This window comes from Pyxicephalus adspersus, chromosome 3, assembly GCF_032062135.1.
Source record: "Pyxicephalus adspersus chromosome 3, UCB_Pads_2.0, whole genome shotgun sequence".
Taxonomy (NCBI): Eukaryota; Metazoa; Chordata; class Amphibia; order Anura; family Pyxicephalidae; genus Pyxicephalus; species Pyxicephalus adspersus.
In genome coordinates this window covers 28,914,736-28,930,756 of record NC_092860.1, presented here as the reverse complement: position 1 = coordinate 28,930,756, position 16,021 = coordinate 28,914,736, and the positions used below count along the sequence as shown (strand labels likewise).

At 35.9% G+C, this 16,021-nt stretch overlaps 1 protein-coding gene across 1 annotated transcript in view; it reads right to left on the bottom strand.

Moving 5' to 3' along the window:
* The window catches only part of SLC28A3 (solute carrier family 28 member 3), a 42,388-nt gene that overhangs the window by 13,533 nt on the left and 12,834 nt on the right, over positions 1-16,021 (bottom strand). Inside the window, exons 2-7 of the mRNA XM_072404087.1 lie at positions 11,790-11,882; positions 11,184-11,245; positions 8,197-8,288; positions 5,821-6,010; positions 5,509-5,653; positions 3,911-4,024 (exon numbers count right to left, since the gene is read on the bottom strand). Coding sequence (XP_072260188.1) covers positions 3,911-4,024; positions 5,509-5,653; positions 5,821-6,010; positions 8,197-8,288; positions 11,184-11,245; positions 11,790-11,882 — 696 coding nt within the window. The remainder of the gene's footprint in view (positions 1-3,910; positions 4,025-5,508; positions 5,654-5,820; positions 6,011-8,196; positions 8,289-11,183; positions 11,246-11,789; positions 11,883-16,021) is intronic.

Below are 16,021 nucleotides of genomic sequence, written 5' to 3'. Positions count from 1 at the left end.
TCTATGATTTATGTTTTGACATTCACTTGGCTGACAGTCATGGGTGAATGCTAAAACCACTTAAGAAACAAGCCAAGTACATGTTCATGAAGTGTTTCCAGCTATGTGTTTACTAACATACCGTAGTTATCTGTTGTGGGGTTGCAAAAGGTTATTAAATCACCAGCTTGTTTTGTTTCTACAGTATTGTCTAGTTTTTGTATCATCATGTATCATCTGAAAGTAGCACTACAAGGGAGCAATCATTGACACACAAGCCATTGAGAGGTTTGCTGGATCACCCAGCTTCACTGATTAAAGTGTATCCTCTCCAGCCTTTGAGAGCTTTAATAAATTTAATGTACAGCGCTGCGTAATATGTTGGCGCTATATAAATCCTGTTTAATAATAATAATAATAAATCAGGACCATTGCATAGCATATAGGCTTTAGGAAACAAATGGGCTCTACTCTCCTGGTGACTTTTGGTTCCAATGAATTTTTTATTTCAAAAAAAGTTTTTTTATATAGTGCATGCTATAGACCCATGGGTATGGCAAAAAACAATAATTCAAAAACAAAACAAATAAAAACGATTTATTTTTTATGGTATTTAATGCTTACCATCATCATTAAGGTGAACCTATCATTAGATGTATGTCTGAATGAAGTAATGTGAAGGTGTAAGGATAATTCAGACAAGTGTTACACAGCCTTGCATATTTAATGCTAACAAAACATGGTATATGTTAAGCCTGTAAAGGACAAAGCTTGTTGTTTACTGTTTGTCTCCTTGAATCCCATTTACAAGGAAATAGAAAGTAATTTTGCAACAGAGTGGCAATCCAGAACTCAGTGTCTTTGTGGCTGCTTGCAAAGTACCGTAACTGATTTCCTCATTTTTTTTAACCCTGGAAAAGTAAGAGGCTGTTGGGAAGTCATCAGATGTGAAGGCATCTATTGGCTGCTTAGCTAATGGCCAAAAGGAATCCTTTCCACTTATATATGCTGATCTTGGAAGGTACCATAGGATGTTTGTGGATTACAAGACATCACATTTCAGGTTTGATGATCCCCTTCAGGTTGTGTACCCTCACACTACCACAATGAAACAAACTATACCTCTATAGGAGTGGTCGCAAACCAGTGGTCCGTGGACTGGTGGTCCGCAAGAAAATTTTGGTGCTCCACAGGTAATTTGGACATTATTTGCAATTTTTATGTTTTAATAATAATAAAACAAAAATAATATTCTAATAAATTCTTATATTCTGAATGACAATTTTCGCCTAAATTCACGCACTGTACTAGAGATAGAAAAACAAGAGAGGCGCAGCGTGACATCAGTGTAGTCTTAAATTGTATTACGCAACCGTTGCTGACACCCCGCTCCGAGAATACCGATTCTTATCCGATTGTTTTATTTTATTTTTTTATTTCTCAGATCTCAGCTCTTTTAAGTAAGTATGACCTTAACTGTGTATTTTCTTTAACTTTTATTTTTTTTGGCATCAGATAGTTTGAATTTGATAACTATCATTTCTTGTTTGGTCTTAGATTGGGATGAAATAAATCCATAATGAGTGAGTAAAAGGAAACAAATATTTTGCATTTCTTTAGTAATAACAATAAGATAATGCAACTAACGATAAATGTAACAATAGTAATACTTCACTTAACAATGAGCTGATCAATGAATCAGAGCCCCACAGTCCTCATCAGGAACCATTAGGAAGATCATTTTTTAAAAATGTATTTTTCTTTCGAAAACATTTCATATTAATGCTCCACAGGATTTAAGGTTATGAATTTAGTGGTTCGTGAGGTCCGTAAGTTTGGCAACCACTGCTCTATAGGATATATACCGTTTCTGGACACAAGAGATTTCTGCAGGTGCTTGCACTTTCACTTCCTCTTAGCATTGTCAACAGTGCAGACAATTGTGCAGGAAACAATTGTGCCATTTTATAGCAAACCAACCAATAATGCAGCAAATTTCTAGCACCACGCCCAATTACCTAATTGTATCGGTGCCCTGGATGGTAAACACATTTGTAAACAGATGCCCATGAAAATTGAGTCAAAATGGGTCATCTACAAGAATATGTTTTTGTCATCCTGATTAGTATTGGTTGAATATCTCATTATTCGATAGCTATTCGATCAAATAGGGGGATATTGTTTGGGTGAATTTGAACACCTATAAAGTCAATGGTGGGAAAATTTGGGTTAATTTTCAGGACTGTGAAGAACTGCAAGAGCAATCAGGGGAGCAGAGCTGACAGCTCCGCTCCCCTGATTGCTCTTGCAGCCCTTTACTAGTTGTAGGTGTTCTTGGATAGAGTTTCTTTATCCAAGAACACAGGAGTCCTGTGTTCCTGGATCAAGAAACTCCATCTAGGAATAGCGACAGGGCTCTCTGATTGGCTAAGGAAAGCTTTCCTCAGCCAATCAGAGAGCACTAGAGGTTTTGAATTGGGACCTCTAACCTCTAATGCTGGGGATCGCACACTGTTCTCAATACATGCGACCGCGGCCGCATTCATTAGGAAGATCGGTGGCACTAGAGGGTAATTACCTCTAGTGCCGCGGATCGCATACTGTTCTCAATTAATGCAATGTGGCGGCATTCATTGAGAAGGTCCCCGGCACTAGAGGTTAATTAACCTCTAGTGCCGCCGATCGCACACTGTTTTCAATCAATGCGACTGCGGATGCATTCATTGAGAAGATCCCAGGGGCAATAGAGCCTAAATGGGGACAAATCTCCCCATTCATTCACCTCTAGTGCTCCGTGATTGGCTGGGGAAAGGAAAATCCTGACAACGCTTGGGCTGTCATCAGGGTTTACCTTTTCTCAGCCAATCACAGAGCACTAGAGGTGATGAATGGGGAGACTTGTCCCCATTAAAACTCTATTGCCCGGGGATCCCACACTGGGGATCCCACACTGTGGGAATCATCCTGTCATTGTGGGATAACCTGTAAAAAAATAAAAGTTAGTTAAACAAATCACACACATTCAATAAATTACTTTAAACTTTTTAACAGATTTTTTTACACACAAATTTACGCTGATGAATCCCGTGTTTTTCGGGTTGGGCCTATCCAAATTCAAACAGCCATATTCGGGTCCAATATAAGGACAACCCGAATTCGAACACCAACACCAGTCCTGATCACTATTTTCACTAGCTCTTACATTTGGTCACTATTAAAATAGGAACTTTTTTCTTTACATCAACATCAGTGGGCCACAGATTATATCAAGGGCCTTTCAACATATCATTTCAAAGGCTGCTTGTTTAGGGTGAAAGTGCCATCGGTGTAATTGGTGTTGATTGGAGATAAGATTAGCAGGCTACAGAAGAATTTGATACCTTTCCTAAATTATGGCTTGAAGGAGTGTTTGCAACTAACATCTAACCAGAGTTCTGAGATTTGTGAATTTGGCATACTGCCCAACAAATATATATTTATACAAATAGACACAATATACTTTTTTTTTGTAAACTCTCCATTCGGCTTCTGAAATATTTTGCTTTATTGCTCAATTATCCAACATTTTGCTTGTGGTTCTCTTGCTAGTTTTAAATACCTGTGATAATATTATAGAAGCAGGTATTTCCTATTTTTTTAAAGATGCAGTCTACAGGGCTGCCATAGGGAGTCACTGACCTGGAACAACAACAGGGCAGAAGGTGAGACGTTTAACATTTCCCCTAATGAATGCTTTTTGCAGGTCAGAGTATTACCATGATAATGATTCAAAGACTCAAATTGCAGCCCTGGGGCCAGCCTTCTATGTTGATGCTTATACACCTGTGGACACCTTCTCTACCTATGCTAAGAAAGAGCAATATTATGATTTCATTATGCTGAGTATTTTATTGTATTGTATATTGTATAGTTAAACATGATAAGCTCTTACCTGCACTTGTATCCCAAGCCAATCAAAGGCATCATACCCTGGCTTTGTTCTTAGGATTAGAAGTCCTAGAAGGAACTGTAGCCCAACACCCCAAAACACTTGTCGCCAGTTCACCTAATTGAATAAAGAAAGGAAACTTTGTTGAAAAGTTTGAAAAATTAAAATAGCTTAATGTCTACTTTTAACAACATGTACATTATTTTTAATTTCCATCACACAATAAAATGTAGTATAATTGACAGTATGTGTGTATATATATATATATATATATATATTATTTATTTACTGACAGAGAAGATGCTACTATCTGTTGGTAAGTGTTCTTCTATTTGTCCCCACACACGCAGAGAGTTTTGAGATCATTAACTGAAGAATGTTCCCCTTAGCTGAATGTTCCCACTTGGTTGGCATTTTCTGCTCTGCTGTATGGGTTCAAGCCGGAACATGAAGTTTCTCCTGATCAGGTTTCTAAAGACACTTTATTGGGTAGCTTCTCCTCATTTTAAATGGGGAAGTGATATGGTACTGTGCTGTTTGTACCTCTTCACTCTTTGCTGCAGTGTGGCATTTTGCCTTTTAGCTCAGGTCATCTGGGTGGCCCTGGCATTTCCTAATGATATAACATACCAGAGCTGTTAGTGCCCTCATATGCAAATTGGCTCACTTTGATTACTGTGGATTTTTGGAAGTTCTGTTTAGAATGGTACCAATATTTAAAACACTTAAGCTGTTTGTTGGTGTGCTATGTTCAATATATATGCTAACATACTTGTGTCAGAAAACTGGAAAATTCTCTACTTACCTACCATAATTTTCTTTTTCGTCTGTTTATAAATGTCAGCATACTAACCATAGCAGAGGCTTTGAGTATAGTCACAAGATTGCTGCCTCATGGTAATGGGGGGATAATGTATATTGTATTTGGTCCCATCATTGGGCAGGGGACAGATCCATATCCAGATGGATGCCACCATGACTAAATATCAGAAAAGTAAATTTAAGCCAGGATATTGTTTAGAATCTTGACTGTATGTGTTTATTAACAACCTGTTATCAAAATTTGCCAGAGGCATCAGAACCAGAAACTTCATAATTTTTGCTGTTTTTGCCAGAACTTTTATTATATTATGACAGATGCACTGGGAAAGCCTGTTTAGTGAGCAAAGGGTGTGGTGTGTGCTTGGAGTAATCAAAGATGATTAGGCCACTGCTATGATTTTTCCTTTCCCTAAAAAAAAAAAGCGTTCACAAGGTCTTTTAGAACTCTGAGAACCTCAGGGAAGCTAGTCATGATATGTCCCGGTAGCCCCCGCAAGAAATGCCTACTGGAAATGTTTACAAGACCGGGAAAAACACAAAATTAAAACAGAAACATACACACAAATTTATATATAGTGTAGTATATAAACATATATATATATATATATATATTAACAAATTGGTTTTTCTGTTTTTCATATTTTTTGCCTTACAACACCTATCGCTAAAATACATATATAATATGTATAGCAGCTTTCAAAATAAAACAATGCAATTTTTTCCCCTATTTATTGTTTTAGTTAGCAGATTTGTTTGTTTATATTTAATTTGTTCCATACCTTTGTTGGGTGTTTAGAGAAGACGAACATTAGGAGAATGTACATCACCAGGCCACCAAAAGAAATTAGTTGATTGCTTCCCATTCTCGCAGTGTCAAAAATAAGCCACAATATTATGCCAGCAATAAGACTTAGCCATATTACCCTAAGAATAAGACAGCAGGTGTAAAATTCAACACAATAATTTTTCAATGACATTGAAAAAATATTCATTGTTATAATAATGATGTTAGAGAGCATACGATATTGCTGCAATTTTAGATCGGCTCCTTGATGTGAAATAAGTTAAATCCAGCAATAAAATTTATTTACCATTTTATCCAAAACCATTGTTTTTTGAGGAATGCTCCAACAGGTGAAAAGAATGTTACAATTTTGCCTTCATATCTGTCAATAAATAAATCCCAGCATACAAAAAAGATGACCAGTAAAGTGAGTACAAACAGAGCCAATGCTCTTCTGAAGTTCAATACACAAGCGGCAATCACCATTGCTAGGAAACCTGAAAGAAAAACAAATTACAAGTAAAATCTCACAAAAATCACAGAACAGGGCGTGATTTAATAAAGATCTTCAGGAATGGAGATCATGGGCTATCATGGAGAACCTGGGTCATCTAGCAAACCTGGAATGGATTTCCTAAAAATCATTTGCTTCTAGTTGGCAAATGTTTTCAATCCTGGTTCCTGATGAATTCCTGGTTTGCTAGATCATCCAAGTTCACCCATGACAGCCTATCTTCTCCAGTCATGGAGAGCTTTATTAAATCATACCCAATGGGAATGATTTATTGAAGCTCTCTAAGGCTGGATAGGATATTTTGTTTTTCAGTAAAGCTGGATGAAGCACCCAGGTTTACCAATGAAAGTGTGTTCTCCCCAACCTTGGAGAGCTTTATTAAATCAGGCCCAGTAAGCGCAACAATAGAAACAACTGGAAAATATACAAGCAACCAAATAGTTACTATACCATTATACATCAACAAGATTTTTTATTCACCACACACTCACACTTCTGGGCCCATAGGAAGTTCAACTAAATAATAAAAAAATTCTCCCAGCCTCTCTCCTAAGCAGTCCACCAAAAAGAGATCTGGTGGATTGAGCAAGTCCCTGACTTCTTATACAGTATTCATTGATAACTCAGGACTAAGGTTTTTCTTCTATAGGTCCCAAAACTGTTACTTGTTACTCAGGCCACCCAGTGTTCAGGCTATTGCTGTTACTTCCTCCATTGCATAATTGTAGCGCCCCTTTTGTATAAAGTTCTCTTTAAGGCACAAGAGGTTAATTTATTTATTCATAAAGGGGCCTAGGCAATGGAACACAGGGATGATGAGCCTGGTTCTTTGTGAGATTCGGCTTTAAGAATAGACAATCTACAGGAGTAAAGACCCAAAGAAAAGGTACAGAAGCCCATAGAAGCTAATTTTAGGGACTGTCACTCCTGAGAAAAGTTTCTTCCTTCTCTGCCTGTAAGGATGAGGATTTTAGCAAGGTTGCTGTAGGTAAATGCTCACTGTAATTTTCCTAATGGATTTGGATGACATGTTCCTGACTTTGCAAGTATACCCCTGCAGAAGCTGCTAATTTCTCTGGGTCTTCCATGTAGTGTGGATTAAAGAATCACAAAGGCTCAAAAACCTTCAGCCTAGGGGTAATTCATTACAATTCAAACATGTAGGAGTGAGGGTTATGGCAGGAGTGCCAGAAACAGACAATTCCAATCCAATAGCAGAACATTACAGTCAGGACTATCAGCTAACCTTCAGCTAATCCCCACTAAACTTTTCATCCTTTAAAGGTGCGTACACACTTCCAATTTTTATCGTTCCAATCAAACGACGAACGATCGATTGGGCAAAAAATCGTTCGTAAAAAAGTAACCAACGACGCCGACGAACGAGGAAAGTCGCTGGAAACGAACGACCGGACCGACGGATCGGATTGGGCGACGATCGTTAAACATCGTTCGTGTGTGCGGTCGTTCGTTGATCGTCCATGTTCAGAGCATGCGTGATGAACGAACGTCCGTTCACTTTCCTGTCGTGCACATAGTTCCTCTATCGCTCAAACGATCGTATCTATTGTGTGTACAATATCTACGAACGATCGTGTCGTTAACTCTATGTGCAGGATCGGTGCTATACGATCGTTCATATATATCGTGCATGAACGTTCGTCGTTCGTTTTCCAACGATAATAATTGGAAGTGTGTATGTAGCTTTAGCCAAAGAAAGAAGCATTTCTCCTCCAGATATTAGGAACTCCACATGAAGCCACTGCAGTTGTTTAAATCAAATGCAAGAGTGAAATCTTTTCACTCCAAAGCTGTTCCTGATCTGGAAAGCTGGTGTTTCAGCTACTGTTGCTGTGTCTTCCACATTATAACTTTAAGAAGAAATGTAACAAATAGACTTGAGAATTTCAAGTGTTTAGATCAATTACAGAAATGTCTCAAACCTTCTTGCATCTACCAAACACTAAATAGTCATTACTGAGAAAAACTTATCCTTTATGTATACACACATAAACATAAGCTTACTGCCATTTTTTCTTGAAGAAAGAACATGATCTGGTAAATTCAATATATATTGTTTGTAAGTACTATAAATACCTAATAACTACTATCCTTTTGTTAGTAAAGCCATCTTTGAAGCCGTTTTGCTCAGTGGTATTATATGCTTACCTGCCAACAAAATGCCATAGATGACATATTTAATTATGGTTTTATGTTTCCTGCAGAATGTACATACAGCATCATATTTCATTTCAAGCCAGCTGTAAAGGGAAAGTTATAAGGAGATGAAAGAAACATAAAGTTTACTTAGCATTACTAATAAATGATACAATGACAGAGGTGATACCATGACATGGCCTTTGGCACTTGCTATCTGCTTTAATACAAGCTCTGATACAGCAGTTCTAAAGCTGCGTACACACTGCCAATTTTTGTCGTTGGAAAGGATCTTTCACAATCCTTTCCAACGACAAGGGAGTGCACGATGCATGAACGGTGCTGTACATACAGCACCGTTCATGCTCTATGGAGAGGGGAGGGGGAGAGCGACGGAGCGGCACCCTGCTGTGCGCTCTCCCCTTCACTTTCATTACGATCGGCTGTCGTCCATCGTCCGTGGATCCGGCAGGTCGGTCGTCCGGACGATGGACGACACCGACTGTACACACGGCAGCTTTTCGCCCGATAATTGGCCGATGCCGATTATCGGGCGATAAAAATCTGACGTGTGTACGTAGCTTAACACATTAAGGGCTGAATTTATAAAACAGTGAATCAGGCATTTTCCCAAACATTCATAAGAATCTTCCAGGTCCTTCTGTTTCAATGGCAGTATTTATTTCCCACCAGGGAATGTTTGAGGGAATGTCAGATTCCCTGTTTTATAAATAGAGCCCTAAGTGTTGTTAGGAACGTCTACATTCATCATGACTTTATTGGATATTTGCTTGTGTTTAGGCAGTCTAGGAGTATTTAGATGTAGTTTACACCTATAAAATTAGTATCAATCAATCACTTAAAATGTCCATCCTTCCATAAAGCCCTGTTCATACCATCGCAGAGTGGAAAAATTGCCCTTTTTTAAACATCCCAACAACATTTAAATGGGCTGCCAAAGCTCAATAATTCACTAAAAGTTTACATGAAAAATTGTTTTTCAGTGCAGCCTATCACAACATGTAGATGGTTAAGTTTTTTATTGTATTGCACTTAAATCGCACGTGCTTTGGGGTATCACTTCAAAATAAATAGCAGCATTAAACAGTAAAATGCCCTTTTTGGAACATTACAATTTACTTATGTAAATAGACCCTTAGTCTTTAGTTGAGATTAGTTTTTTTAACTATTGTTCTCTATTCCTTTCCTCACTCCAGTGTTCACTTGCATGTAGGCTTTCACATCTACGCAATGACTGTATTCTTGCCAGGTTTTGCCACTGTGCTGTGCAATGGTGGCACATAAATTTTTATTTCTGTGCAAGCCTATTTGATGCAACTTGATTACATGCCTGGCAGCCCCAGAACATTGCTATTTTGGCAAAATACTATTGGAATGAAAATTTACAATGGTATACATTTTCTGCAGAATGAAATGAAAATCAACTGGATAGTTTTGAACTTTTGAGAGAGTTCACTCTTCAGCTTTAAACATATGATAATTAATCAACCACAATTTTACCATGGTGAATATTTGTTTCATAGCTGACTCTCTTCCATCTAGCCTGTGCGTAATCTTTATGACAGCAGGTTGCATAGTTTTAACAAATACTTGAATGTTTTGCAAAACAATGTTTTTGTTGTATTGCTTGTACATTAGTCAAAAAGGGTATCACTCAAATGCCAAAGTTTATGCATATATGACAAAAAAAACAAAAAACAGACCATAAAGCTTTAACTCTGTCCGGGAAGTATTGATGACCAATTTGGAACACAACACCATCAGAATAGCAATGGTTCAGAACAACAAACAAATATAGAAAAGTTATGTAGATAGTCAAGCTGACAAAAGACAAATATCCATTTAGCTATCCATTTAGCTCACTGCATTGTTTTGTTTAATTTTCAACATAAGAAATAAGATGTCCCAAAGTCCTAAACCTTGGGGTACAATTTAATTGGTCTAAATTTACATAATAAATTCTAATTGACCTGTTCACGTATGCCCACTATACTATACACACTATAAGTAAAAATGATCTGTTCCTTTAATAAATCGGATCCATAGAACTGCATTGTGAGTGTAGGCACAACTATTTTACAGAACGTCAGTGTATGTATGTATACACATATACCTGTATATTCTGTAAATAAATATATATATATATATTTATATATATATATATATATATATATATATATATATATGTATATATTATTCCCACAAGTCTAATCATTATAACATTATTTTTACACATCTTCCATGCATGCTTCTAAACAACAGACAATAGGCTTTTAAACATTTACTTTTGGAACCATAACATAGAAAGAGCTCCAAAATATGATACATTTGTCTAGGTAGCTTTGTACCATGCAGTTTATTTCCTGTGAAATGGTTCATCACAATCATTAACTTTAGATCAATGAACTATATACTAACTACAATCACTTTCTGAAAGGTTTTGAAGTATTTACCTGTCTTACCTTTTTTGTATACATTGGAAACTTCAACCAGGTAAAAATACCTAATAATAGTGCTATTAGTTGTAGAGTACTGATTAATATAAAAATGTTCTCAGATATTTGTGCCTTATCGTTTGTATTTTTTTTTGTTTATGATAGAATATCCCACAATGTATTGTAATATTTTACACATTTGGAAAGCACCTTTTGATTTTATCACCACTGTATCCTTTCGAAACATCAGTTTGAGTTGAGTTATATGGAACTTGAATCAAATACAGCCATGTAAGTTATTTGATCTTAATGTGTCTTGTCTGTCAATTTATTTACCTTTCTTAGGCCAAGACAGCATCACTTGCCTTGAATTCAAGAACTGCTATTTAAAGATAAATATATTTTTTAGGTAATACATTGCTACATTAAGAGTTTTTTTTTTAAGTAGACCAACTGTAACAGATTGGTTATCACAAAATGTATTAAAAATAATTAAAATCAGCATTTAGATACCCAATTATATTAGGTAAATAAACAGTTTACCTTTTATGTTTTGAGACTCCATCATCATATTTAGCTTGGGGAATTGAATTGCCTTCTTCAAGCTAAATGAAAAACCAAAAGTTGATGAAACAATCAACTAAACAGTTCTAAATATACTTATGAAATGTACAAGTAATTTGTAATTATAACGTATAAGGATGGTATGGATGCATGCAACAGATTCATGTGCTTAGTACTGACTTTAAAGAAATTTATTATCAACTTTCCAAAAATATAAAGGTGATGTCATAATGTAACTAGATTTATAACCTACTGAAATTGTCATTAAATAACTATTATCAAGGAGGCAAATAACCGATTTGCAAAACATAGAAGTATGCCTGCTAAACGGGGATGTACTTCTGAGTTAATTATTTGCTGGATGTTAAGTTACTGTTAAGTTTGCTATGTTAAGGTAATTATTGCTGAATTTGGGGTTTGACAGAAGGGAGCAAAAAGGTTATTTGCTACATACAATCTATAATTCAGAAACACAGGATATGGGATTGTTGATAATTCAATATAACATTTAAATTTTATTTAATAAAATGCTTCTTTTCTATGTTTTATTACAAAAACACAGCTCATGTTATTGACTTATATTACCTGGCTAATATTGACAGAATCTCTGGTCACATGCCTTTTATCTGGGGAATCATTATATTGATTAAATCTCTTCTTGTATTCAGAATCATCGTTCTATAAAAAAAAGAAAGCAACAAAAAAAAAGGTTATATGTTTTGATACCTCCCTACCTAAATCATCAATTTCATTTCTTAAACACCATCATTAAGAAAAAAGAACACAAAACCTATGCATCCAATATACAAATGCAGTCTCAAAGCTGCTGGTTATTGGTGCTTTACAAGGTGAATCATTTTCTCTTCTGTTCACACCTGCCTCTTCATTGCACAACTTTGTGCAGTTCCCTCGATCTTAAACACTTGTGTGGCATCACTGGTTTGAAAAGAACCTCCATCTTCACATGTGGCAGCTGGCAGGCTAGTGCTTAGCTATAGCTGTATTACAATAAAGCTTATCTATAGCTGTATTACATTGTATTATGTTTTTTCTATTTAGTAGTTTTTAACATAGGTATCAATTTTTTTTTGTGCTTGGATATGTTAGTACATGTGTATTGGATGCATGATACATTTCTTTAAGTGTATTTGATCTGTGTTGTGCATATCTTTAAACTCTGTAACATTGAGGCGTTCTTTCCTGGGTAGCATAGTTTAGCAATAGTTAATTTTATTCCAGTTTTACTATACAGTGTTCGACTTTTATGACCTTATGTGTACCAATATGGTGGAAATGTGTATGACTACATAGTGATTATCCTACTACTATTCATAATCACTCCTTCTGAGTCAGCCATAGCTTTAAATAATCGCAACTGAAACCCACACTGAAATCACATCACTCATAACTTTTTACTCCCGTATTACAAATACACACCTCGCCTCTAGGGATGGGAGGGATTGCCAAAATTTTTAAGCCTCCAAAAAAAGTATACTGCTTCATAGACAATTCTGGTTGTGACACACTACACACTTATCCAAGCATGTTTCTTAGCTCACAGGGGTAATATGTCAGTGGATGAGACTGTTACAAAGTGTTAAGGGTTCCTTCCTGTAACTGGGAACTGCACAGTGAGGAGGACTGCCCTAATAGTTCAGGTAGTCCCCGGGTTACATACGAGACAGGGACTGTAGGTTTGTTCCTAAGTTAAATTTGTATGTAGGTTGGAACAGGTACATTATTTTATTAAATGAAATTAGAACAGATATTTGTTTAAACAAATTTTTTGGCAGCGTATTGTCAGTTACTGTATAAAACTCTCACCATGAGTTAACCACAAACCAAAAAGCAAAAAAAAAAAAAAACTTTATGGAGCCTAGGCATTCATTAACTTCTGGAGCAAGGTGTGCTTTGGTTTGCAAAAAGAAACAACTGCAGAGTTTGTCTTTGTTATTAAAGAGTTACAAGATGTTGCAGAACAGCTCAGCACTTAAGCTCACCCACAACCTCAGCTGTGTTTAGCAAAAGATTTCTAAAAACCGCCCCTCCCCCCCATCAAGCCTCTGTCCTGCACATGAGCGAGCAGAAAACCTGTTCGTATCTAGGAGTCGTCTGTATGTTAGATGTCCTTAACTCAGGGACTACCTATATATAGTAGAAGAAAAAATGCCTTGTCATTCTGCAGTACTGCTATAGTGTTCAGCTTTATATGGCTAGATTTCCCAATGAATAAAGCTCCTTTCAATGTAAATTAAACAAGTTACTTGAAATTAATTAAATTAGGTTGCAAATAATCCTGTTTTTTTGTTTTTAAAGTGTGAACCTGTTAGTACTTTTTTGAGGAAGGACAGGCTATGTCTCTTTTGCAAAGAAACTAACTTACTTGCCGGTTTTTAATCTTCTGCTGAATGTCCACTAAACTGCAGCTCAGTGTACGGTTCTGGTATAGCTGGTTAAGAATGAACAATCTCTTGTGTTCATGCATGCGAGTTATGTCATTCCAGCCTGTCCATTCAAAATGACCAAAGATCCCAAACCCAGAAATAGACTAAGTATATTCGGGAAAGGAGTGAGGAGAGGTGAGTTTAGTTTAAAAAATTGCAAACAGGCAGGAAAGTTTATTTTATTACAGAAGAGACATGGCCTGTTCCTTCTGCAGTGAAGTGATAATTCTTTTACTTTTTTGTTCAGTTTATTTTGTGTGCCATATCAACACAGTAAAATCTGTCACTGCCGCTGAAGAAGAGATTGCACATGCTGCTTTTGTACGGCATCGATGGTCTCTCAGAGTCTACATTGCAGTTTCCCTACAGTTAAAGTGTGCCTAAACACAAACTAATGTAAGAAATTGTAGCCTATTAATCCCTAGATATAGTGGCAATGCTAGTCTCATATTGTACAATTTTTCCTTTCATTTTCATCTTGTCATTCTACTAGCAACACACTGCCCTGTCCTAGGGTGACTATGCTAACTCACTGTACTGTATTTAGGAGCATTGTTGTCACCATAGAACAGGAGGTTTTTACTTTAAGAGAATGCTTTTCCATTCCTGTTTTTCATAATATGGGGAGGAAGGTCAAACACTTCCTGATAATTTGTTTAAATTAGTGTTCATTACACTTTGTCCTTTCTATTACAGATATGACAGTTGTAATTTCTTATATTGCGACTATATTGTTATTGGTAAACATTGTTATAAGTTATCAAATGCCATAATCATTATTAAAGGATAGGGGTAGCTTAAGGATAAAGTCATACCAACATTTCCATTTGGTCATGAGTTATTCAAATTGGCAGGCTTTATCTATAGTTACATGTATTGGCTCAAACCCCATGCACGGTGGCTCAGAGGTTTAGCACTGCAGGTTTTCCCCGTGTCTGCATGGGTTACCTCCCAAATCCCAAAAACATTCAGTTAGGTTAATTGACTTCCCCCCAAAGAATTGACCTTAGACTGTATTAAAGACATATGACTATGGTAGGGACATTAAATTGTGAGCCCCTTTGAGGAATCGAAATAGACGTTTTACCAACAACAAATGTTAACAGAGCATATTATTATCAATCTTTATTTTCACCGATGTTTTGCATTTTATATACTAAATGCAGCATTATTTTCATGAAACTTTCTTTTTTTTCATACAGTTTCTTTTTTTTTAATAGAAATATGAGTTCTTGAAGAAGAAATTGTTTAAATGAAAAATGTATTTTGCTATATTTGTGGAGAAAAATATTGACATTAAGTATTTCAAAATTTAATTTTGTATACGTAGGCATATGTAGTTTAATTTTGCTTAATTTTCATGTTTCATTGGTTTTCTATGAGGTTAATTTTGAGGTCATTGTTTCAAAAACTAGAGCCAATCTAGCAAAACCAATTCCATATTTGAAATATGTGCATCAAACATAATCTAAAATGACTTTATTCTGTTTGGGAAGAAAATGTTTGTTGACCAGTGTAATCATTCTTGTTCTGACAAACTTGGAATAATTAGGAAGTGGGTCACTACTTCAGTCGTACATTAACAGATCACAACATATGTAACCAGCCACTTCTGCTATCTGGTGATTTGGTATCAAATTCATCCTTATATAAGGATAAAAAAAACTTACCAAATACCTTCAGTGTAAAACTCTTCTTAAGTTATTCCAATGCAAATGTTTAAAGGGCAAATGCAACCTTTGAAAATAAAGTTAGTAATGCCAATATGCATTCTTATCTCAAGATAAGTTTCCTTTCAGTTGTAAAATATTATCTAGACATTTTTTGTATAGAGTACTTTTGAATGACAATGATTGCCATAAGTTACCGTAACTACAGTTTTGTTTCCAGATTTTGATTACTGGTTATTTTTAGGTAAGTCTGGGACATGACTGCATAAGACACAATACCACAATGTTATGTATACAAGATGAAACAAAAGTAACTGTTAAAAAAGAAAAATAGCTTTCTCTTCCTTGTGTGTTACTTGGCATGTAATTGGCAGTCATTGTTGATTCAGACTGTGTTCTTTGGGAACTACTCGTATAGCCACATTGGAGTTTGGGGTAAAGCTGTCATTATAGTCTTTAATTAAATCAGTCTGCAATCAAATGTGTATAATGCGAGACCAGATCGCAAGAAGGACCAGCACCAATTACATTTTAAAATCTGGTACCTACCTATTTTTATTAATAAAAAAAACTAAATATATATAATTATATGTTCTTTACTAAAATATAATAGTTTCGTTGCAAAAATAAAGGACAAAATATGGCAAGAACTGTGAAGTACAGTACTCCGAAATACATAGTTAAATGATTTAAACAGAGGTTG